This window comes from Colletotrichum truncatum, assembly GCF_014235925.2.
Source record: "Colletotrichum truncatum strain CMES1059 chromosome Unknown Contig_0001, whole genome shotgun sequence".
In the NCBI taxonomy this organism is placed as follows: domain Eukaryota; kingdom Fungi; phylum Ascomycota; class Sordariomycetes; order Glomerellales; family Glomerellaceae; genus Colletotrichum; species Colletotrichum truncatum.
The window spans coordinates 6,920,750-6,944,338 of NW_027222398.1; the positions used below are offsets into that span (position 1 = coordinate 6,920,750).

Here is a 23,589-nt window from a genome sequence, read left to right on the forward strand (position 1 = left end):
TACCAGGGGAGGTTCGCGCAGTGTTGATATGAGAAGACTAGTTCACCTTGTCGATCCTACACTTCCAGCCAGAGCCGGGAGAAAGTAGAGGCAAGCTATGTGTTGTTAGCATCCACATGACTACGAAACAAGATAAGAGGTTTACTTACCTAGCACCAAGGCACCAGCCCAGTTCGTTGTCCTTGATCTTCTTGGCAATCTTGACCTCGCGGTCGATAGGCATCTCATAACCAGTGTGGAGAAGAGCCATCATAAAGTTGAGGTCAAGACAGTGCTCGGGGCGGTCCTGGAGCTCCTTAAGCGCGCCGGGAACGCTAGAGAATACATCCCAGGCCTTCTCGCCACCACAAACAGAGTTGGCCAGGTCGTGCATCTCGCGAAGAGTAAAGGAGTCGGGCATACCAAGTGGCTTGGTACGATCGTAGAAGTAGGAGAAAATATAGACATCTTCGCGCGCGAAAGTCTTGGCCAAAGGGGGTTGGTGAACACCATTAAAGGAGCAAGGGGCAAGTTTGCAGGATTCTCCTTTCTTGAGGATCTTCTCTGCAAGGTTGCGGCACTGCGCAGGCGCCGGCTGAGAAGGACCGGTCATGTTAAAGGTGACGGTCTTGCCCAGAGGGTGGCCTTCATCTAACTCAACCTCAACTTCCTTTACCATGCCGGGAGCGATGCAAGGATGAACGATAGGCTGCTTGACCCAGCTGTCGTCGGTCTTCTTGCTCTCAAAGATCTCGTTCACCAGAGTCTTGTGGACAGCCTTGCGGGCGCTCATCAAGCCGTATCCAAGATGGGAGTGCTGGTAAAGCTCAAACTTCTGTCCACCAAACTTGAGATCGTACTTATGGTCACCCTCGGCAAGCTTCTCGGGCATACCGCCCTCTGGTGCTCCCTTAAAGGTGGGCTCGAAGACAATCTGAGTCGAGCCACCACCAAGATCGAAAACAGCAGCAGTGGGACTCCTGTCGGGGCCACCAATCTTGCCCAGAAGATAGTTCGTGGTAATCCAGGCGTAGACGCCCTCGTCGGCTCCGTCCATGATAGCAACACCGTTGTCTTCCTTGGAGACAACGGGGAAGGGGTACTTAGTCTCAAGGTGTGTACGAACGGCGTCGAGAATCTTTTGGGCATTCTCAGGACCGACCATACGGAGACCAGCGGTTGCTTTCACCGCGACCGGACTACATGCCTTGAGCTTGTCGGGGACAGTCTTGAGGGCGACTTCCATCAATACATCGAGAGTCTTGGCCGCAGCATCGGGGTCGTCCTTGTACTTGCTCAGGCCGCCGACCGACTTGTCGGTCATCTTGAACTCCTCATGTTCCAGCTCGGGAGTGGCGCCGCAGTTGTTGAACTTGTAGACGTGAATTCTGGATCCCGTGCTGCCGGCGTCGATCATGAGGACATATTGGACTATAGGCTTCGACTTGGAGCTAGACTGAGTGCAGAACTTGGAGCCATAAGAAGCATCGACAGGGGTTTGGCCACCAGCGCTACCTTTCGAAACTATAGATACTCGATTAGTATCACCCTGTTGCAGCGGAGCTGGTATCTCATACCTCCACCATTGTGAACGTTAACTCCTCTAGGAGACAGATACCAGAAGAGGAAGACGACGAAGAAGGCGATGGCGCCGGTCCTCATCCACCTGTTCTTCTGTGCTTGAGCCATATCTCTTAAGCCGCCGAACAGGCCAGGCTTGCGGTTGGCAGGTGCGAATCGTCCGGGCTTTTCGTGAGGATCTCGGCCAGGTTGCTTCGTCGGCAGCGACACAGATGTTCTTCGCATTGGTCGCGTGTCGTTGAAAGCGAAACTTGTGGATCAGAGGAATACGGGGTGACGCATTCGAGACACGTCGTCGTTGAGTACAAAGGAGTGGACCAAACCGTGAACCGATTACAAAATGAACACGGCAACTCGAACAAAAACTGGAACGAGAAAGCCGAAGAAAAGAGCGGAGGATGGGTCGTACAACACCAGTACGTGTGTCGAGTACGAGATTTCGTATATGTAGGGGGCTCTTCAAGGGGAACAGCCAGGTACGTTGGTACGGTGGCCTCGAAGGGGGTCAATGGCAAAGCAGATTTTCCTTTAGGTCATCTAAAATCAAAAAGATCCCTGCTAAATCTGACAGTTGGTTAATCTTGGATGCGGCAGCGGGGGCGACGCGAAGCCACTTAAGTGCTAGAAGGTCTATCTCGCGTTCCTCTTAATGGCTCCGCGTTCAGGGGGCGGGGCCTGTTGTTCCTTGCTAAGCCCCCTAAATTGCCCTGTGTATCCTTACTTCCATGGTCAGTGTTGAGTTGGGGACGTGACACCTTAGGCTGTTAGGTAATCTATACATGGGTGCGGTAAAAATGGGACTCTTCCTCTGAAACCTGCTTTGAGCAGGGCAAGCCACTTGTGGCGTAACTCTTACCGAATCCGTCCTCACTGGCTGAATCCTGGAAGCTTCTCGTCAATCAACCCTTACGAATACCTCTGTTGCCTCCTGTGTGTACATCTGGGCAACAACTGAGAAAGATCACGGGTCCAAATACAAAGTACTCCCAATCGTTTTTTCTACTCCATTTTCTAGATTTTCTTTTTGTTTTGGCGTGCACCGCTTCCCTAACACTCATTTTTTACTGTCATATCTGTCCTTCTCGTATCATCATAGTGAGACAGTTGTCCCTTGCTTCGTTGTTGCATCTACTGTCGAGATGGATGTGCATCTCTTAGTTTACGACTTGTCCCGAGGACTCGCAAGGCAAATGTCACAGAGCATGTTGGGATTTCACCTAGACGCAGTCTACCATACTTCCATACAACTAAATGGTCGCGAGTACGTCTATGATGGTGGTATCGTGGATATCAAGCCAGGGTCCTCTCATCTTGGTCAGCCGTTGGAGCGGATATTCCTTGGCAGAACGGAACTACCTATGGAAGTTATCGAGGAGTTTTTGGATTCTCTCAGACCGATATTCACAGTCGAGGTAGAAAATTCGTCTAGGCGCTTCTATCTAGTCATCTGCTAACAAATACACAGGCTTACGACTTATGGAAGCACAACTGCAACAACTTTTCGGATTCGTTCTCCCAGTTTCTTCTAGGCAAAGGTATTCCGGATCACATAATCAAAATGCCCGACGCTGTTCTCAACTCGCCTTTCGGCAGAATGCTCATGCCCCAGTTAAACCAGACTATCAATTCAAACAGGCAAAACGGTTCTATTCTTGGCATCCAGAACAACTCCGCAACCAACGAATACAACTCAGCACCACAGTCCGCTGGATACCAACCTAAGGTTAATGTCGTTCATAGCTCACAGGAGTTGGATGTCGCCCTTGACTCAACAAAGAAGTCATGCGCCGTAGTTCTCTTTACCTCAGCAACTTGCCCTCCGTGTAGGACCATTGCACCGGTCTTCGATGAGCTGTCAGCTGAGGCTGGGGACAAAGCAACCTTCATCAAGGTCGACGTTTCTCAACTCACGCCTTTACCCGAGAAAAGCTATCCGCGTGCAACACCAACGTTCGTCACCTACCTGCATGGTGAAAAGGAGAATGAGTGGGCAGGGGCCGATCCGGCTGCCCTTCGAGGCAACGTTCAGCTCCTGTTGCAGATGGCGTGGCCGCGCCATCCCCACGAATCTTTAAGCCTCCCACACTTCTCCAACCCTAACGCTCAGCCAGTCCTTTACTCAAAGGTACCGCCTCTGAGTAAGCTGCTTGCGAAGATGGGACCAACAGCAACCGAGCCAGCTGTTCAGGGAGTTAAACAGTTTATCGAAACCCGTGATCAGCAGGGCCCTGCGGCTGCCATACTGCCCAACCTAGGCCGATTGTCAGAGTTCCTAAGAAAGTCGATACAGTCACTTCCGACCGAAGTTCTCTTTACTATTGTCGACCTTTTCAGATGTGCATTAGTGGACGCAAGGTTCAGCGGGTACTTTGCTGAAGAAAAGAACCACCAGACAGTTCTGGCCATTCTCGGATTTGTCAACTCCCATAGCGATTGCCCCTATGCTTTGCGTCTCGTAACACTGCAGATGACGTGTAATTTATTCTCGACGACACTCTATCCGGAAGAAATTCTTCGCAACGAATCTCTCAGAGCTCCTATAATTCAACTGATATCGTCGAGTTTCCTGGACGATAACCACAACAACGTCCGCGTGGCCGCGTCATCTCTCATGTTCAATCTGGCACTAACCAGCAACAAGGCAAGACGAGAGCGGAGTGGAGATGTACTGCCAGAGGGCGACTCAGTAGAACTAGCCGCTTCGGTCCTGGAAGCCATAGGGCAAGAGGAATCATCGCCTGAAGCTCTGCACGGTATGCTACTTGCACTTGGAAACCTGATTTACTGCACGCCCCCAGACAGTGAGGTTTCCGATTTATTAAGAACTATGGATGCGGAAGATGCCATTTTGGCCAAGAAAAAGCAGTTTCCAAACGAGAAGTTGGTTATTGAAGTGGGATCGGAGCTGTTGGGCAAGGGGCTTAGACGGCCATGAGCGGCCGGTGGCTGCAAATGTGGATTAACGGTAGGAGGACCGAACTGAGCTGGGTGTGGATTAGCTACTGAGTTACTAGGCTGGGCTTCGGTAGATGGGGAATATCGTTCATGGGACTATACTGCATGGTGTTAGGCGTCGGTACCGTCACTAGAGGCATCGAATTATTTAGACCCTTTGTTTGCGCGTGCAACAGAGCTTACGATTGTTTACTTCTGAGAACACAGTGCCACCTAATTCTTTCAGCGCCCGTGTTGCGCAGACCAGTGCTTCTTTTTCCTATCCTCTTCTTTTTGGTCCGTCCGCGGCCGAGGAGGCATACGTTTTACAGCTTGTCAATCAAAATCAACTTTCTTCTTTTTCATTAGTTTGGAACCAACAAAATAGATTCATCAGCTGCTTCAGTACAAGGGTGCTCTTCCTCCCCTGCGCCGGGCACAAACACAGCAAGGTGTGGCGTCACTGCCCCGGCAACTCGGCCCCACCACGTCACCTCCCAATTGGGCAACAGAGTAAACAAGCCCGACCGCCTCGTCTTGGGATGTGGGCGACACATCGTCAACGCTACCGCGCGATTCTCAATGAACTTACCTCCACCTTGCGTGGAATTTCTCTCGACTCTCGGTTGATGCCCCCAGTGGTTTTCGAGATGCCGCAGCTTCACTCGTCTGCTTCTACCCCGTCTCTGCGGTCGCATGATGCGCCCGTCAGAATGGACGGGGGCAACGTTCGAGTCGTCGTCCGAGTTCGGGCGTTTCTGCCCAGAGGTGTGTGGAGCGACATCGTATGAAACGGATCAGTGCTGATGGACGATAATAGAAATCGAGCGTGGTGCCGAATGTTTGGTAGAGATGGACCCCATCACGCAGCAAACGACACTACTCGTACCAAACGATGTCGACCCGGCGAACGCAAAAGCCAAGAGCAGGAAAATTATTGAGGAAAAGACATTCACCTTCGATAACTCTTTCTGGAGCCATGACCTCAGCGACAAGCATTATGCGCACCAGTCGGACGTCTACAACAGTCTTGGTGAGGAGTTTCTCGACCACAACTTCGAAGGTTACCACACATGCATTTTCGCCTATGGCCAGACGGGTTCAGGCAAGAGTTACACGATGATGGGCACTCCAGATCAGCCAGGTTTGATTCCTCGAACGTGCGAGGATCTCTTTGAGCGAATTGAGGCTGCGCAGAACGAGACGCCAAACATCTCCTATAATGTCAGAGTATCATACTTTGAGGTCTACAACGAACACGTGCGCGACCTTCTCGTTCCCGTTGTGCCAAACCAGCCGCCATATTATCTCAAGATCAGGGAGTCGCCTACGGAAGGGCCATACGTCAAGGACCTCACTGAAGTGCCGGTCCGGAATCTTAACGAGATTTTGCGGTACATGACGGCAGGAGACAGGTCGAGAACCGTTGCGAGCACCAGAATGAACGACACCAGTAGTCGTAGTCACGCCGTTTTCACCATTATGCTCAAGCAGATCCATCACGACATGGAGACGGACGAGACGACGGAGCGCAGCTCGCGCATTCGGCTGGTGGATTTGGCCGGCAGTGAACGGGCCAAAGCGACTGAGGCAACTGGTCAGCGACTTCGCGAGGGTAGCAACATCAACAAGTCGTTGACGACGCTTGGACGTGTCATTGGAGCACTTGCGGACGCCAAACCGGGCTCGAGAAAGCGAAACAAGGACGTGGTGCCCTACCGAGATTCGATCCTCACATGGTTGTTGAAGGACTCGCTGGGAGGCAACAGTAAAACGGCAATGATTGCATGTATCGCGCCGTCAGACTACGAAGAGACTCTTTCGACTCTTCGTTACGCCGACCAGGCCAAACGCATCCGCACTCGTGCAGTTGTCAACCAAGACCACATCTCGTCTGCTGAGCGTGATGCCCAGATCGCGGCCATGGCGGAAGAGATCCGAGTTCTGCAACTCTCCGTGTCGGAATCGCGGCGACGGGAGAAGGATAACAAGGAGCAAGAAGAGAAGCTCGAGGAATACCAGAACCACGTTGTTACCATGCAGCGAATGATGGAAGAGCGCAGCCTCGTCGCGGAAGGTAAGATCCGGAGCTTGCAGACGGAGAATGAGGCCTTGCGACTCCATCTTAAATTGGCGCTCGACAGTCTGAAGAACCCAATCCCTGCCGTCACGGTCAGGGAGGTGTCGGCGGAAGAGACGGACAGCGAAACGCAAAAGGCTAGGTCAGGAGGGCAGGAGGATAAGGAGAACGCCGAGGACGGCGAGTCATTATACGACGATTCGGACGATACTGCTTACGACTCAGATGCAATGGAGGACAATGCCAGCGACATGCAAGAGTATATGCGCAGTCTGCTGAACGACCTGGGGATGTTTAGACGGAAGATTGGTGACGACAAGGGTCGTTGGGTCGGTGAGGGACTGCCTTTGGGCAATAAGCAAGGCGTGTAGGGGAGGAAACGAGGAAATGACAACAAACAAAGTCCAAGAGTTGACAGCCTTATGAGGTGTCACAATGACGACGGTAAGCAGCATGGTGTTTTGGGAGTCTTCGATATTCAGAAAACAGGGCCATTATGGACGAAAGCCAAGAGTTTGTACATTAGCCCGAAGTTTACATTAGGTTGGCACGGTACAAAAAGACACGACACTAGGATAGCACGCTTCTTCCCTTTTCTCTTTTGGAACAGTTTCTCTGCCGTGTGTAGTAAAGAGACCGGAGAAGGTTTGACGTACACGCCATGAACGAAACTCTGCGAGTTAGGGAACCGAACCTGTCAACTTCAGGGGCAAGTGGGCGGGTGTTCTTCTTCGCCCTTGCGGCACTGTATTTTCCCATGAAAAGGACACCTCAAACTCGGTACATGTGTCCCGATTATGTGCTCGAGACGGCCGATATGGAACAAATGTGGGCAAGACGTGCTGTCAGTGCCTCTTAGCGTGGGAACGGGACTGGGCCAGTCGGTAGGGATACCTCGATCAAGGAAAGTCTCACTGGTCGGAATGCTCAGGTACGGTTTTAAAGAGGATAGGAGGGCGAGGGTCGCGGAAGGGATCCCGCTGTTAGGGCTGGCGGGGCGGGAACAGCAACCAGGGATGAGGCGTCCAGACGACGAAGACAACGACGTTGACAATGGACGGATCGAGCGAGGGGTTCGGACACAACCAACCAGATTGATGACTGAAGTCTGGAACAAACTATGAGTGGCCTCCTTACTCTCCTGATGGGTTCGCCGGCAACGGCAACGTGCAACGCGGCGCAACGGCGGTGGATCGAAACTCTGATGTGCACGCACTGCTGTCATGCACACATACTACATAGTAATTGGCACACAGGCACGACCACGCAGGTAGTGCCCAGACGGTCGTTAAAAAAAAAGAAAGAATATAAGAAGGAAAGAAGCGGATTCAGGAGGATGTCGTCAATCTCAGACGTGGAAGAGCACAGAGGCGCTTCATGCTCGCCCCAGTGCGCTTGTGGAGATCTGGTTTGGCTCAACACTGGAGAGGCGGCGCTATGAAGTCTGGTGGCTCTTTTTGTTGGTCCGTCACTCTGAAGCCATGCTCGAAGTTGGGGTTGAAGGGCTGCATCGGGCATCTTGTAGAAAGTATCAAGAGACATCCAATTGTTGGCAGAGCCTCAACTTAGCCTCAACTTAGACCATTCTGCATGGGCGCCAAGGAGGGGAGGGGAAGATTCATGATGTGTGTCGGTTAAATCATAGGATGCTCACTCGTACTTGATATCGTTCTAAGCACACAATGCTGGTGGTTTCTGGTTTGGGGTCTTTGGCCGCTCGTTGTTGGTTGACGAAGCATGAGAAGTTAAGCAGAAAGAGAGTGTGGTAGGTGTGTGAAACCATGTAGCGGTTTGGCAATGGAATCCAATGGGGCAACACCTGTCGGGTTGGCTGGACCAGGCACCCAAGGTCACTCTGGGGGGGAGAAAGCGGGGCCCATCATCGTTCCCGAGGAAGCTCCTGCACATCATGTTCTGTTGTCGAAAGGCAAAATGAATCAACCAGTGTATATTATTACTAGTTGTGGTAGAGGCCGATTTGGCCCCTTGGATTCATCTCAAGTAGGGGCCTGGTCTTATCGAGGAGTTAGATGGACGCTTGCGCCAATTTGCATTGCAAGCAGAATCAGAGAGAAGCGCAAACGAAAGTGTGAGACGTGCTTAGGCGAAATTCGACAGCTACCCCTATGTCGTACGTAGTAGATCGATGATGCTAGAGGGGATCTGAGAGCGGAATTTTGGTCCGGTCAACTCAATTGATTTCATGGATGCATCTGTTGACGTTAAAAGTCAATGTGTGTTTGGTTTTCTTGACAGACCGCGCCAACTGCGAACAACTGCAATCAACCGTTCAGGGTCACAGTTCCAGAACGCGGGCATTGTGAATAAGCAATCAACATCTGTGGACTTACGGACTTCGGCTGACGTGTCTGCGTGCACATCATACTTGAATGGTTGAATAGTCTACTCCTTAATTCATATCAGGATGATGAGGAACCGAACACAAGCTGGCAGCATGGATAGCAGATCAGGCGCATCCAGAGAGAATTGGTTACAGAGCCCGCCATCCGTGTCATTCGCTACACTTAAACTCAGGTACCCTAACTCTGGGGGCCCTGCAGTTCCACGGTGCGGCACATGCCTGGACCCATGTCCCTGTCGCCGGTACCTTTTCCCCCTTTACCACACCTACTAGTAGCAAACGCCCTGTTAATGGTCCATCCGTCACTATCGTTATCGGGCACATCCTTCTCGAAATCTGAACATCCGGTCTTTGCTCCCACTCCCGCCCCTCGTTACGGCGTCTTATTACTGGTTGCAAGGGCGGCTCGATGTTTCAGGCCGGTAAGATGTTCCCACCAAAGCTTTCCATCTACCTGGGACCCTGCCTTGTCGCTTTCTAGTCAAATTCTTTCTGCAGTGAGTAAGCCATCGCCGTTAACTCATCACTCGCTGTTGTCGCCGCTTCTGGGTCTCAGTTGGCTCCAGCGTTCAGATCGGTTTCCAACGTCAGCGTCAGTCAGTTCCAACCTGTTCAGTGCACGTCTCCAAAGTAGGGACGGGCAACCTGTGGATTGACACCCACGTTCTGCCAGATGGAGCCATCGCTATCATCCTACAGTTGTAGTGCCGCCGACTACTAGTGTGATATTTCGTGCGCCGGCAAGAACGGTGACTGGCAACACCCAATATCGCACTGGCACAAGACACCTTGTTCGTCGTTACGGAGTATCTGTGCCGAGCTCCTCTACGCAACTTTCAACGGTATGACGGGGACTGAGGCGATCCAGGTTGCTGTTCCCCCCCTAGACCTGGTTCTTCGACATTTCCCTTCCCAAGTGTCACTCGCCAATTAACTGCATGGTTCCCTGCTCTGTTGCGCTTCATACCTCAGATCAGAGGACTCTCGACCGGATTCCGATGCTCCCTCTCTAATCTCCTCATCCCCTTACCACTGAGGGGAGAGCCTGGTACTTGGAACAACGCTAATACCAAGACCAGCCAAGGTATCAGTGCCTCCAAGCCAAGTGTCGTCTTGTGTCGTGTCACCCTGAGCTTGCCGTCCCCTTTGTGATGTACCCGGCTCTCGGGGGTCGGTAGGCACGAGAGGGACGCCTGGGATTGTTCGTGCGGCGTCATCAGCCATGATGTGACAGATGAGATGGCTTGGTGATACTTATTATCCCAACCTTACCACCTTTTTCGTCTCTCCTTTTTCCCTCTTTTTTCTCTTTTTTCTTTTTACCGCCTCTCCCTCGGTCGCCATCTTGTCGTTTGCCTAAGCTCTCCTAGCCACCAAATCCCTGAATTCGACTGCCGAGTCATTCAGGAATTACATCAAAACTGTTAATTGTTGGGCCTCGCCGTTGTTACCACTGAACACTTGTTCCCGGCCAATTCTCAAATCGTCTCTTTGACGGGTCTTTTTATGGTTTACGGTTTTGTTCTAATCTCGTCCCGTACCTGAATTTACTTGAGCGGCCGACATTGGAGGAACACAAAGCGTCAGCAGCTGCATGTCAAGGGCATCTTTTTTTTTCGTCTCCCTAGGCACCTTTCGGCAAAACGAACCTCAACCCGCAATCGCCCTGTTTGCTCAGCTACAGAGCCACTGGTCAAAACGGCCCTTGTTCATTGGTGAAATAAGTACAGCCCAAGACATCTATTTCCCACCCAGGTGCAGCACCAGCCGTTGAAACCGACCAACACCAGCAGTTAGCAGCGACCAGCAGGGCCGAAACCCCCCCATTCTCTCCACTACAGCCACGGGGGCTGCCCACTTCTGCCCCTCGTTGCTACGTTAGGCACTGCGGCGCTGTACCGAGCCAACGAACGAACAGCAAGGCAACGGGTCCAGTCTTCTGTCAGTCTCTCGGCCACGCCCACCCGACCTCGATCCTCAACCAGGTGTGCTGTTACTGCTGCACAACCGTACGACTGGACAAATTGTATCTTGAGCCCGGTATTTCGATCTCGACACCCTCTCTCGTCTGTCGTTTCTCTTTCTGTCCTTCTTTGAGTCCTTCATAACTCTCCACCCCCAAAACGCATCCGAACATGGCTGCCAGACCCGCGCTCTTCACTCGTGGCCTCTCGGGGCTCTCCCAGAGCACCACCGACCCCAACTCTCCCAGTGTCAGCTCACCGGCCGACCAGCGTGATGATGCGAAGCGCAACTTCCTCAAGGCCATGCGCCCGCTGCCGACACAACATTACTGGAACGTCTACTTTGACAAGTGAGTAGTACCTGATACTCTTCCCCTCTGCCATCATGCGCTCCAGCGCATCCAGAACCCCGCCAACCCCTTGAACACCCCGCCTGGAAAGATGACACGACTGACCTCGCCCTTCACAGACAAGCCAAGGAGCAGAAGTCGGGCAACGATGAAGAGTACAAGGTGCAGCTAGAGCAACTCGGCTCTCAGATCGAGTCGGTTCAAGACTTTTGGAAGTACAACAACAATACCCCCGTCGACCAAATCAAGATGCGCGAATCCATCTATCTCTTCAAGCAGGGCTTCAAGCCCGTCTGGGAGGACCGACGCAACATCAACGGCGGCGCTTGGACTTTCCGCGTTCCCAAGAACATTGGTCCCGACGTCTGGACCCGTGTGCAGCTGCTTGCCATTGGTGAGAAGCTGCAGAGCGTCCTGGATGACAGTGAGTTTCTCCTCCGTGAGTGACATTTAGGAACATATGCTGACACACCACCTCAAGACGACCAGATCTGCGGTGTAGGCCTCTCGGTTCGATTCAACTCCCACCTCATCTCCATCTGGCACCGCGATGGCTCCAAACAAAAGTCCATAGACGCCATCCTCGAGTGTGTCCTTGAGGAGCTCCCCCCCGAGCTCGCTCCCAAGCCCGACAACTACTTCTACAAGCGCCACCAGGACCACCAGGGTTTCAAGGCTCCCCCCGAGCTCCAGGCCGTCATCGACTCGCAAAAGGCGGCTGCCGAAAGAGAAAAGGCTGCCAAAGCCGCTGCGGACGCTGCGGCTTAGAACGCCAATCTCGTCCCGCACTCTGCCCCGTTCTAGGCGGCAGGGACGTACTTTTTTCTTTAGATTATTTCTTGTAACTCCATTCTTGCACAAAAGGAAACTGGGCCAGCCAAGAGGCCAACGGAGAGGAATCACCAAAACCCCCCCCTCCTTTCATCATCGTCTCACATAAGGGAGGATTTTGTATTTGGACTTGGGATATTAAGAGGATGTAGCAGTCCGTATCTCCAACGTCTGGTCATGACACACACATGGCAAACCAAGGGAAAGGCTGGAATATGCATATTTTGTGGGCGTTTTTTTTTTTTTTAAGCATGGAATCAACCAGTGGTGTGAAAATCACAACCCGACCCAAACACCATCACATGGGCTGCGCTGAGTTCACATAGAATCATCATTAAAGCCAGTATTTAACTTTGGTACAAAAGGTCCCCGCAAGCTCGTGATAATGCGCGTCGTAGGTTGTAACGATATCATCGACTTTCCCATGCCATGATGAGCCCGTCGCCTTATGCGGCGACTTCTAAGACTTTGTTGTATGCGTGTCGACAGTTATGACTTGCCTCTCTTCGAAACTAAGCCCATCCCTACAACGCTTGCCCTCCCCGTAAGAAAACGCCAAACACCATGGGTATAATGCCAACAAATCATGCATCGCAAAACGTCCCTTCACTTCCCGTTAAACTCACCGCCAGACCCCAGCGCGCCGCATAACCTCTTCAAACTCTTCCCTCTTAACCCCCTTTCCCACGCCCGCGCCCCCGTTGGCCTCGAGAATCATGTCCCTCAGCACCTCATCCTTGACGTCCTCCCTCAGCACCCCAGCAACCCTCTTCAGGTCCGCAAGAGTAATAACATCCCGACTGCTGCCGCCGCCGCTGGTGAAAAGTCGAAAAGCGTCGTCAACCTCCTTTCTTCTCCCCTCGCCGCCGCTCTCGCGTTGGTGGTACTTGAGCGCGCAGATGGCGAAAAACGGCTCGTACGCGACGAACCCCTCGCCGTCCGGGTCCAGAATCTCGACGAACTCGGCTTGTTCCTTGCGCGACGACGGCGGGATGCCGAGCGCGATGAGCGCCGACCGCACCTCCGCCGTCGGTATCACGCCTTCCTTGGAGTACCCCTTCATCGGCTCCGCGAAGAGCGAGAAGGCTTCGCGGATCTCTCGCTCCTCCTGCGCTGAGATGTTGTGCTCCTTTGCGAGCTTCGACGCGCGCGGGCGCGGCGGGTCGAGCGATGAGGTTGCGGCTGCCGCTGGTTTACGCTTTGCTGGCTGGGTGTTGCGGGAGGTGAATTAGTCTCGGGCCAGTTATTTGGAAAGGAGGAACGGGGGGGGGGGTGCATACCATTTTCCTGATCTCTATAATGTAATTTTTTGGTCGACTGGTTGATACAATTATTCAAGTGGAATACTTTGTCTCTGCTGGAGTCGTTGTGTGTGTGTGGGGGGAAACGGTGGCTAATAGTGCATCGAAAAGGGGGCAGACGACGACGAGGATCTTGGGTTTATTGAATGACGATGACGATGAATGCTCGTTCTGGAATGCTCACGCATGGACAACGCGTTAATGGGCTTCGAGCGCGGCAGAACGGACTGTGCGGAATATGATGTGTAAGCGGGCAATTAACACGGTGTATATGCCCCGCCGAAAATTGGGGATTTAAGAAAAAAAGTCTGCGCAGATGTTCAACTTCTTCTCTTCTTCTCACTTCCAGATCGTTTGGTTCGTCGCGCAGCGCGCATAAGGACAACGTCGCGAGATGATTTCAACACACTCAACGCACGCAATTCTATGAAGGAGTCACACTTCGCCTTGCAAGTAGCCACAGAGTCGCTTCGAGGTTGGACACGTACGCTCTCAGCGGCGCTTCACATGAAAGCAAAGACGGAGTTGTGTGTATATTCCAAGCCAATTGCTTCACAGTTGCCTCCTAGGCACTTGCACGGAACGGCAATACCATTCAACCCCTCAGATGTTGGTGTCATGCTTCTCAAACGAGACGCGGACCATGTACATGGGGCAAACCTGTTTACAATTTGCATGTTTGTCGTGCAGTCACGGTAGGTACAACAGACGCGAATTGCGTCCCAACCCGCTTCAAAATTTGCTAGAGCTTGCCGCTTCCAACCCCAGAGCGAGCACGTGTGGACAGTGAAGCAAAATTGAACAAACGGGGGCGCGCCGCAGGACGGTCGCCTCTTCCCTGGGCTACACTAGTCGCTCGATCGACCTTGGTCGTCGGGCGCTTCGGGCCTGTTGGGAGACATATCACTCGCATACATATTGTTCTGAAGCCTGTGGAAAGTTTTTATTTGTTGTATGTAACGGTGTACATCCCACGTCTCAATTCAAGTGCTGTCGTAACGAGACGGCCCTGTCGGTCCTCGTGTCTCTGGTATCTCCTACTGCCACTTTTCAACTCCAGACTCCATCCGCCGCTTCTCCCCTAAAGCTTTGATTCGGGTGGTGGACTACAGGCGTCAGCTCAGAGTTCCAGTTGCATTTGCTCATAGCAGCAGAGTCGTATGTCTGAAGTACGGAGAGAGGGGCCTGTCACTTACTCACTTGAAGTTGTTCTTCATCTCGCGCAACTTGTGCATGACGGCAACAGGGTCCTGCGCTCCTGTGACCTTTTGAATTTCGGGATCCTGCCCCCGACGTCAGTCCCGTGTTGTCATTTGCTACTTGAGAGTACTTACATCAACACGCATAAAGGGGTTGTGTTTCTGCGGTACAACGTCAGCTCAAACATACATCTTTTATAGTTGGTCCAAATGGGCCTACCTTCTCATCACCAATGGTGAACTTGCCCTGCGTCTCCGTGTTGTTCTCGGCAAACTTTTGCAGCTTCTGAATGGCCTCGTTTTGAAGAACCGTCACAGAGAACTTGACGTTGGACTTGGTGTACTCATGTCCGGGCTACTGAGGTCAGCTTTCGCCTGTGCCTGTCCGTGGTTCATTGTTGAAACTCACGAAAACCACCGTCTCGTCAGGCAAAGACGCCAAAGTCTTGTTCAACGCCTTGTGCATCTCCTCCGCGTTTCCCTCGAAGAATCTACCGCAGCCTACGTGGTCGAATATTAGCATGCAACCACCAACACAATCACCCACCACCAGCCCTAATCTGCGGAAGGAACTCACCGCTGTGAAAGAGCGTATCGCCCGTGAAGACGACCTTCTGGTCACCATCCTGCATGAACCAGCAAATGCTGTCCTGCGTGTGGCAAGGCGTGTACAATGCCTTGACGGCGATGTTGCCAACCTTGAACGACTCGCCGTCCTTGGGGGTATTCGTCACACCCTCGCAGTCCTTGCCGCCGTAGATGGTCAGCTTGGATAGACCGAGCTCACCGAGCTGCCCATTACATCAGTCTTTGGCCCATAGGTCCTGCGGTTGGTACACTTACTAGCTTCTTGTTGCCGCCTGCGTGGTCCCAGTGGCTGGTGGGAAGGGTCAGTCAAGCCGCGTTTGGTGAAAAGGCCGCATGGATAGCACTCACTGGTGGGTGTTGACGATGGCGGTGAGGTTAATCTCTTTACCATCAATGGCCTTCTTCAAAACGGGAGCAACCCTGCAGTCCAGGTCAGTCGTCCAGAAGCCGGCCATCATCCAAGGTTGAGACACCTACTCGGGCGGGTTGGCCGGGTCGATGATGACGGCGTCGTTGGACTTGTCATCCTTAACCAGGTAGGCGTAGTTGTTGCTACTGCCCACCCCTTCCAGTCCAAAACGTCAGCAATTCTCCTTCGCAGGCGGCATGTATGCGGTTATTGAGCTTAGACCTACACATGGGAATCGACTGAATATGCATGGCGCTGGTGAATGTAAGCTGTATCGACGTTAGCTCCTCAACATCCATCGACGGTCTGGCGTTCCTCGGCCTATCGAGAAACTCACAGCTGCGGTTACGGTGGCGAGCTTCTGTCTCAGTAATGGCCTCCTTGTGATGAGGGTATTCATGAGAGGCAGTTGCGTGGCGCGGATGTGCTGTTCGCCGAACGGTTGATGCTTCAGATCAAACCCGCTGCCGCATTGGCTGCAATTCCCCAGCAAGTCAGGGTGACGTTATTACAAATCTGACCGCCCCCCAACATCCCCTCATCCACTTTCATCGTCATACCCCCACGTGATGCTGCAGCACATGCCAGACAGCTCCCGTTCAGCTTCCTCGAAGACACGTAACAGCAACATATAAGTTCATGATCAAGTATGATATGGTGGTATCAATTATTCACGAGTAGCATAGCGGGAAAAGGTTGAGTAAATATCGGGGGACTTTATAGGACGCCAATAGGACGTGGCTTCCAAGTTCCCTGGTGCTTCGCCCAACCGCTTCCACCCTCGCCAGGCTCATCATGGTCCGCATCGTCAGACGACTGCTCCTCGGCTTCTTTCGCCTCCGACATCAATACGTCCCGCGACCGTGAGATTTCTCTCTTGACCTGCTCCACGTCATTATCCAAATCCACCTCATCATTATCTCCCTCTCGTCCCATTTGCAGGATTTCTCTAGACATCCTTAGGGCCCCAAGCAAAATCGCATTGTTCGGTGACGCGTCCATGATCTGTGACAGCGTCAAGAGTAACTGGCCCTGGTCCAGTCTATCGAGCAGCCTCCTCCGCTCGGCCTTCCGCGCTCCCTCTGATTCCTGCAGGTATCCCATCACCATATCACAATACCCAGGTGCAGCCGCATCGCCAACAATCACAGTCTCCTCATCTTCGTTTACTCCTAGTTGCTGCCAGTAATATTCCCAGATCCACACCAGCGCCTTCCGGGCGGCGGTCCGCAGTTTTGCGAGGGACGGCAGCTGCTCGTGTGTTGCCTGGTGCCGCAGCTCTACGAACGTCGCCGGCAAGCCAATGGTCTTGGCTACCGAATACATGCTCAGCTTTCGCTGTTTGTCCTGGTGCCCGTCCAAGAGCCCGGTCACAAACCTAAAGGAACGATTGTGTAAGTAACCCGGAAATCAAATCAGTTTGATGATAATAAAGTGTAGCCACTATCAACAGAAGCGGTATCCGAGCAGGCAATCAGGGAGGAAAGTGAACTCCGAAAAGCTCAGGCGAGACAGCAACAGGGACAAGGTGAGAGGAGCATCTGCCAAAAAGGATTATATGCTCTAGGAAAGTAGAAACGGACCCTCCGTCCCAGGAACGCCTCTCAGCCGTAAGTCATCGTCACACTCGCGACCGGGTCAGGCTGAGACAGAGCAAATGCAAGAGAGTTTCCTCGGGAAGGAGGGTGTATGGTGGACCGAGAAAGCAAGCCGGCGCTCATGTGAGAGGTTGCCAGGCGGTTATAGTGTCTGTGGCAAATCGGGCGATTCGAGCTGCCCTTCACCAGACGGGCCGGCCTCAATCTGGTCTCTGTGGATCTGAACTGAACCCAAATGGGCACGGCGTCATTGCCAGAAACGAAGGGGGGAGGAGAGGTCAAGGGTGGTGTGAGTGAGCAAAGTAAGACAGTCCCGCCTGAGGACTAATTACAATACACCCAGAGGCAAGAAGGAAAAAGCCAGGATGACGACCGCCATAACAGAAACAACAAGGTGCCCAGATCCTGGGTGGGAAAGGACAAAAACAAAACGAGAAAGCCAGAACGCCGGCACTTGTTTCAAAGCCTCTGGGAAGGTGGGCGGTGCAAGGGGGAAAAAACCGCCCAAGTATACTTTTTTTCGTTTTTCGTGTGGAAGGCCCAGAAGGTAGGAGCAAGGGGAAAGGGTAAAAAAAAAAAAAAAAAAACGTACCGACTAAAAGCGGCGGCGTAAGCCGCACGCACTGCATAGGTGCCAGCACTGCCCGAGCTCTCTCCGTCGCTGAGGATGGCCGCGGTCAATAGTGCCGTCGACTCGACCATGTGTGGGCAATTCCCGCGCTGCATCCACATTGACACCCTGGCGACGGCGTGGTGCTGAGCGGCCAGAGAAGCTGAAGGGGGGTAGGCATCGCTGCGGCCGCTAGCACCGCCTGTAGCTCTCATTGTGGCTGCGACCTGGTTCGACGCCGAGGGCCTGGTCGTTAGTGCGGAGGATGCGGCAGCCGTAGCGGGTGTGGTGGGCGCCGTAACAGACGCTGCAGATGCTGACGGCGGGGGGGCGGCGGTGGTGGCAGCAGCAGGATAGAATTGCTGGCGAACCTTCAGCAGCTCGCGGCGATCGCGCCATGGTGTCAGGATATATTGGACCATCCTTTTCCGTTGGTCGGATAGCTGCGTGTGTTACCCGGCCCTGTACCTGTGCATGTACGTGGAATATGTATGCGCTTGTGTATGTGTGGGTGTTTGTGTATGTTTCGCGAGTCGCGGAACGAGGAAGCAGAAATTGTTTCAAACCCGGCTCCGGAAAGGTTCTTGTTGTCCGTCCCTGATGGCGTGGCTTTTGGAGGCTTGAGATATTTTTGATTCTCCCCCCTCCCCTAAGATGATCAACTCCATCCAGTGACTTGGCTTTCTCCCAGTGGCTGGCTCGCTCGTCTGTGTCGAGTCCCAAGGGGTGGGTAAAAAGGGTCTTTGGAGGAGGGGGAAGGGGGGAAAAAACAGTTGGAGACAAAATGCTCACTAAATTCTTGAGTTAGCTTGGATCAGCACATTTAACACACCGCCAGCCAGACCAGATGTCTGGAACATGCAAACGCCACCCTCCTGTGGAAACAGCGAAACATGCACCTTACTTATCTCAGGGGCGCGAATTCCTATCCAGCTCATGGTACTATCGGATGAGCTATGCTGTCTCCAGATCGGTCCTTCATCCTGGGCTTCATTCGTATCACGGCATTGCACTGATGTCTCTGGTCCAACATCAAAGCCCCCCAAATGGACTGTGAGCTGGGATGATTCCTTCTTGCCTAGCCGACGTCTAAATTCCATACAATAGCCGAATGATGCAGGAGGTTATGCGATGTTCGGGCCCACGTTTTTTGGGACGAGAGACTGGTAAACCATGATCATGACAATGCGGCTTCTATATCTATAACTGGTCTAAACCTTGTTAATGCTCATCGAGGCATCGGCCACCGCTCGGCTATGTTTCTTCACGTCAACACCTAGTCGGCATCCGATCCGGCGGTCTATGCCTGTTCCGATTGATGTCGTCTAGCGCCGTACGAATACCCTACGAAGAGGTCATCTCGATTGGGAATGTCACACTTCTCTGTGAACTCCTTAACAAGGGGTTGCCGATCTTTGAGTTCGTAGACACGAGAGAGAGGGTTCCGTCCAGCATCTGCTAGGCGGCGGCATCGCAGGGGATACTAAGCATTTTGGGCATCGCGGAGTAGCCGTTTGGGTCGCCCTCCTCAATCACTCGCCCTCCTCAAATTATACCTTCTTCAGCATCGCATGGAGCAGCTGAGAGTTAGTGGTAGCAATGAGGTACCTCCTCACGGGCAACGCCCGTGGCTTTGTCATACTTGGCTTGTGCTATATAGCGCAAGCAGGACACCGTGAGATGACTAAAGAGAGTTGATGCTCAGATAGATATGTGAAGGGGCATACTTGGCACCAGCAGATAGCTTCTTTGCGAACCTGAGAGTTCTGCATGTTGTTTTGGACTGAAGACATTGGGTCTAAAATACCACACATAACGCCCAACGTTGCGCTGGTATCGCAAGGAATATGCCAACTAAAGGTAGCAGAGTACCACACTAGCTCAAGTCATCCAGCATCGCGGCGCCGAGCATCAACATCTGCCTATCATCACGAACGAATCACATGCTGTAGGAGGGGTCTTCCTCTCGTACGGGAACACTGGGGAAAACAAAAAATTTGTAGAAGGAGGGCAAGCTGTTATGGGCTATTTAGTACATTAATTTGAGTTGTTGCGATGAAGAATATCGTGGTTTGATTCGATTCAGTAGCGCCTAAGTCAATTTCGACTTGAGGAAATAAGATAGTTCCCGGGCTTAACGGATCGATGTAGTGCACTTTGTCGAAAAATTGACTGCGAGCAAATTTCTCGCTCAACTATCATTGTCCAATCAAGCTGATAACGGCCGTCCCACCCCCTACGCTCCAAAATGCTCTTTCCCACACACATGTACAACAAATGACCACTAAGAGGGAGGAGGCTGGGGTCCGGTGAGGTCACAGTCCATCGAATTTTTCAGGGGCCACGGTGGGGTGTTTCGTGAACTCGCAGGGCTGGCCAGAACGGCGGGGGTGGGGCCCCACATGGTATAGAATTGGCTACCTAGTGACTCATGACAGGGATGTATTGGCCCAAGATGCAGCTCATGCCTCGCTCGACAGGGGTTGTTTTCGGGAGGCTCTTTCTCGCTTATTTTTAGCGTCCGTGTTGGCGATTGCACTTCGATCCCGGCGCCTCCTCCGTACCTGCCGCGACTCCTTCGTCAAGGTGCCATCACACGCGTCTATTCACTGAGTTGGACATTGGCATAGCGGTAGGTGGTTCTTGCGGGAGCTGCAGTTTTTAATTATTTCTATATCATAGTTCCTCCTCAACTGCTCCGTGAGAGCACCGAGGCTGAGCAAATGGTTCCCGCAGCTGTGACGTATTCTGGGGGGTTTGCCCTGCCCATTGTTTTTTGCCGAGCTTGCCTCCTGTGATTGATCACAGGAAGCCTCAGTCCCCATAGACACGCGGTCTTAGGCCCCTTTCTGTGCTAGTGATACATTTCGCATAATAGTCATACATGGTGTACAGGTTTTGTTCGTAAAATCATAATCGCTTGCGCTGGTGTTATACCGTAATCCTTTTCGCTGTTTTCCGTTTATTTCGTTAATCTTGATCCTCGCCATCGGCATCCTCCTGGTCAGCGTCTTCGTCGTCGCTCTCCTCAGGGGGCTGCCAAGACTCCTCCAGCTTCAAGCCCTTGCCTGTGCCTTCCATTGGACGGAAAGAGGCACCGAGCAGCGAGGACATGGCAGAGCGCGAGGCGTCCAGTTGAGGGTCGTTATCGTACTTGTCTGGAGCATCGTATAGACCCATGCCGATGAGGATCTCGCCCTCTTCCTCAGGCTCATCCAGAGGCTGATAGGGGATAGCGTCCTCGTTGGAGACGATGGGCTGGGCCTGCTGAGCTTGTGGCAAAGTCTCTGGTGTGGGCGGTGAGGTGCTGGTAAAGTCATTCATGGGGTATGAGTTCCATGAGGTGGACGTCGACGATGGGGTGAGATCCGGCAGAGTAGTGGGCAAGGCAGGGAATGGCTCAGAGTACCCAGTAGTCTTTGACGAGGAGACATAAGCAGGTTCAACCTGTTGAGGGATGACCCAGCCCTCAACGGGAAGGTAGCCAGACCCATCGTAGGCGCCGAAGGGAAGGGCAAGAGGAGAGAAAGAGGCAGTTGGTGATGTGTTGCAGGAGTAGGCGGCAGGCGTGGGCGGGAATTGTTGGTAGGCGGGGTAGCTGTCAGAGTCGTGGTATGATGTGGTAGGAGGGAACGGATATTGTGCCAAGTGCTGCTGGACAGGCAACTTGTGATGATGTTGTTCAAAAGTGGACGGGTGCCAGCTCAGGGGACGACTTGGTCGAGATTGAGCATTGTAGTCGGGCATCTGGACGTGATCCATGGCCTGTTGCCTCCGCCTCGCCAGGTTCCCATCGTTCATCAAAGTCCTTCTACGTGACTGCATTGCAGATGACGACCTCGGGCTGTTGTTGGCACTGCTCGGCTTGATTACACGCATAGCGGTTCCGGTCCGTTGTCCATTAGACCCCTTCGAGGGCCTTCTTGACGCCTGTGAGAGAGCCATCTGTCTTGACAAGTCGTCGAGGAAGGTATCTGTGTGATAGGTTGTGGGAACCATGCCCAAGACAGGGCCACCGCCCAGTAGTGCTGGCATCATTTTAATGAATGCGGTGATGGTGAAAATGGAATGATGTTGGTCAGCGTAAGTGTTGATGGAGGGTGCGAGATGTTTATCATGAGACTGTTGTTGGCGAAAGAATATCAGGGTGAAGAAGATGCGGTGGCTGTCGATGATATAGATGGCATGGAAAAAGGATGGGCTCAGCCCAGACTATGTAAGTATGAAGGAAGATGTACGGAGAAAGAGGCTTCGCTCTGTAAGGGTTCCAAGGGAGCAACATAAGTGTACATGGGTGATACTAGATTGGTCTTGAAGAAGGATAAATCAAACCTTAGCTCCAGTGGAGGAGCAGCTACGCACCGTGGGTACTGAGTGGGCCAAGAAAGACAACAGGTAATTAAGACTATGAACGGTTTGGCATGTGTGTTCGAAGAGGCAGCGACTGCGGGTTGCATGCATGGGGATGGGACGTTGATGGGAGGTATCCGCGCGGTGCAGGTGTCCCAGGCGGCGTGGCTGGGCAGGGGTGATACGTACTTATTTCGTCCCTTTTTAGGCGGGTGTATGGGTGGTGAAGGCGCGGCCAGCGAGCAAGCGGACTGCGTCATATGGATTGGGCAGGGATCTCGCGACGGAGGATGGTGAATTTCGGAGTCAAAGGAGACGGGGCGGCTGCTCCCCTTGGGCTGTCTGGCCCGGGGAGGGGGAGGAGGGAGAAGGAGGGTGGGGTCACAGAATGAGAAAGCATGGGAGCCATGGGACGGACTTGTCGATAGCGCTGGTGTGCGCCAGTGGGTGGAGAGGTGAGTGAGCGGTGGGCGTGGGTTGATTGCTTTGGTGGAGGGTGATGGATGGGACTGGGGCGAGGGATGGTCGGTGGTGGTCGGTGTTGGATGGTGTGCGGATGATTGAGTGAGTGAAGTGAATGGATGGTGGACCAGACTAGGTTGTGGTGCCAATTCATCGCTGTGTCCCCTGTGTGTGGGTGTCTCCCATGTCCGGGTAGTATGTAACCATTCTTACCCAAATTGCACTGCAGGTGCCGTGCCATGGCGGGATGCAAGGCAAAAGTCGACAGGAAAAAAGGAAAAGAAAAAATCACAGTGGGGACCTCCATCAGCACAGGTACGTACTGTCCTCATTGGCTGGTGGGCTGCACAGGGGCTGCGGGCGGTCAAGGAGGAAGGAAAGAAAAAAGAACATGGATAGAATTTCTTTGGCCCATAGAAACCGCTCGGCCCAGGCGCTCACGCCGCCAACTTGGGGTCTGGAGAGGACACCCCTGTCCGCGTCCTGTGCAACAGCGCAGCAAAGTGCCACAGACAGCCCAGGGGCTAGAAGTGAGAAGGGGTTCAAGGGGAACATTCTCTCTCATGCCCTGACCCAGAGGGTGTCTTTATTGCCTAGAGTCGAGCGGCCCCTGTCGCCATCCGACCAGTTGTTAGCCGTCATCGAGGCAAAGGACCCCAGCAAGCTTAGTTTGAACTGGCGGGTTACGCTAGAGGGGGCGTCGTAGTATAAACCTGCTGGGGATCTAAGGAACCCAGCGTGGATACCCGCTCTTGGGACCATAGATCCATGACCGTCATCCCTCCATGCCCGGCGCCGTCTTTCGAGCCTCCCCAGTACTAGCAGATGGGGATGTGCAGCTTGCCTTGCATGTTTTTGGTTTCCTCCAAAGTGCCACCCATCTAGCGGCGTGTTGATGACCATCTTCTGACTGACCGATGGCCTGCCTTGTCTGACAGTAAAGAGGAGCTGACAATTTGTTGACGGCTGGATGCGTGTCCCAGAGGCCAGC

General features: G+C 53.0%; 8 protein-coding genes across 8 annotated transcripts; 3 read left to right on the top strand and 5 right to left on the bottom strand.

Moving 5' to 3' along the window:
• Positions 1 to 37: 37 nt before the first annotated feature.
• CTRU02_201924 (GDA1/CD39 family protein) lies at positions 38 to 1,785 on the bottom strand (the record flags this gene model as incomplete). Its single annotated transcript, XM_070203947.1, has 3 exons — positions 38 to 95; positions 150 to 1,503; positions 1,554 to 1,785. 3 exons carry the CDS (start codon positions 1,783 to 1,785, stop codon positions 38 to 40), a joined length of 1,644 nt encoding a protein of 547 aa, XP_070062529.1.
• Positions 1,786 to 2,699: 914 nt separating this feature from the next.
• On the top strand, positions 2,700 to 4,495 carry CTRU02_201925 (PUL domain-containing protein (kinesin motor domain-containing protein); the record flags this gene model as incomplete). Its single annotated transcript, XM_036725279.1, has 2 exons — positions 2,700 to 2,972; positions 3,026 to 4,495. 2 exons carry the CDS (start codon positions 2,700 to 2,702, stop codon positions 4,493 to 4,495), a joined length of 1,743 nt encoding a protein of 580 aa, XP_036582957.1.
• A 541-nt stretch (positions 4,496 to 5,036) lies between these two features.
• On the top strand, positions 5,037 to 6,945 carry CTRU02_201926 (kinesin family protein; the record flags this gene model as incomplete). The annotated part of the gene is made up of 2 exons (XM_036725280.1): positions 5,037 to 5,262; positions 5,315 to 6,945. 2 exons carry the CDS (start codon positions 5,037 to 5,039, stop codon positions 6,943 to 6,945), a joined length of 1,857 nt encoding a protein of 618 aa, XP_036582958.1.
• Positions 6,946 to 11,071: 4,126 nt separating this feature from the next.
• On the top strand, positions 11,072 to 12,018 carry CTRU02_201927 (translation initiation factor; the record flags this gene model as incomplete). Its single annotated transcript, XM_036725281.1, has 3 exons — positions 11,072 to 11,250; positions 11,370 to 11,674; positions 11,732 to 12,018. The coding sequence occupies 3 exons, from the start codon at positions 11,072 to 11,074 to the stop codon at positions 12,016 to 12,018; spliced, it is 771 nt and encodes a 256-aa protein (XP_036582959.1).
• A 685-nt stretch (positions 12,019 to 12,703) lies between these two features.
• Positions 12,704 to 13,364, bottom strand: CTRU02_201928 (calmodulin; the record flags this gene model as incomplete). The annotated part of the gene is made up of 2 exons (XM_036725282.1): positions 12,704 to 13,291; positions 13,362 to 13,364. 2 exons carry the CDS (start codon positions 13,362 to 13,364, stop codon positions 12,704 to 12,706), a joined length of 591 nt encoding a protein of 196 aa, XP_036582960.1.
• Positions 13,365 to 14,463: 1,099 nt separating this feature from the next.
• On the bottom strand, positions 14,464 to 15,978 carry CTRU02_201929 (hydroxyacylglutathione hydrolase; the record flags this gene model as incomplete). Its single annotated transcript, XM_036725283.1, has 11 exons — positions 14,464 to 14,488; positions 14,583 to 14,665; positions 14,717 to 14,743; positions 14,802 to 14,936; positions 14,991 to 15,082; positions 15,159 to 15,372; positions 15,425 to 15,458; positions 15,518 to 15,589; positions 15,647 to 15,734; positions 15,805 to 15,847; positions 15,916 to 15,978. 11 exons carry the CDS (start codon positions 15,976 to 15,978, stop codon positions 14,464 to 14,466), a joined length of 876 nt encoding a protein of 291 aa, XP_036582961.1.
• A 317-nt stretch (positions 15,979 to 16,295) lies between these two features.
• Positions 16,296 to 16,904, bottom strand: CTRU02_201930 (las1-like protein; the record flags this gene model as incomplete). Its single annotated transcript, XM_036725284.1, has 1 exon — positions 16,296 to 16,904. The coding sequence occupies one exon, from the start codon at positions 16,902 to 16,904 to the stop codon at positions 16,296 to 16,298; it is 609 nt and encodes a 202-aa protein (XP_036582962.1).
• Positions 16,905 to 20,756: 3,852 nt separating this feature from the next.
• Positions 20,757 to 21,824, bottom strand: CTRU02_201931 (uncharacterized protein; the record flags this gene model as incomplete). Its single annotated transcript, XM_036725285.1, has 1 exon — positions 20,757 to 21,824. One exon carries the CDS (start codon positions 21,822 to 21,824, stop codon positions 20,757 to 20,759), a length of 1,068 nt encoding a protein of 355 aa, XP_036582963.1.
• Positions 21,825 to 23,589: the final 1,765 nt, after the last annotated feature.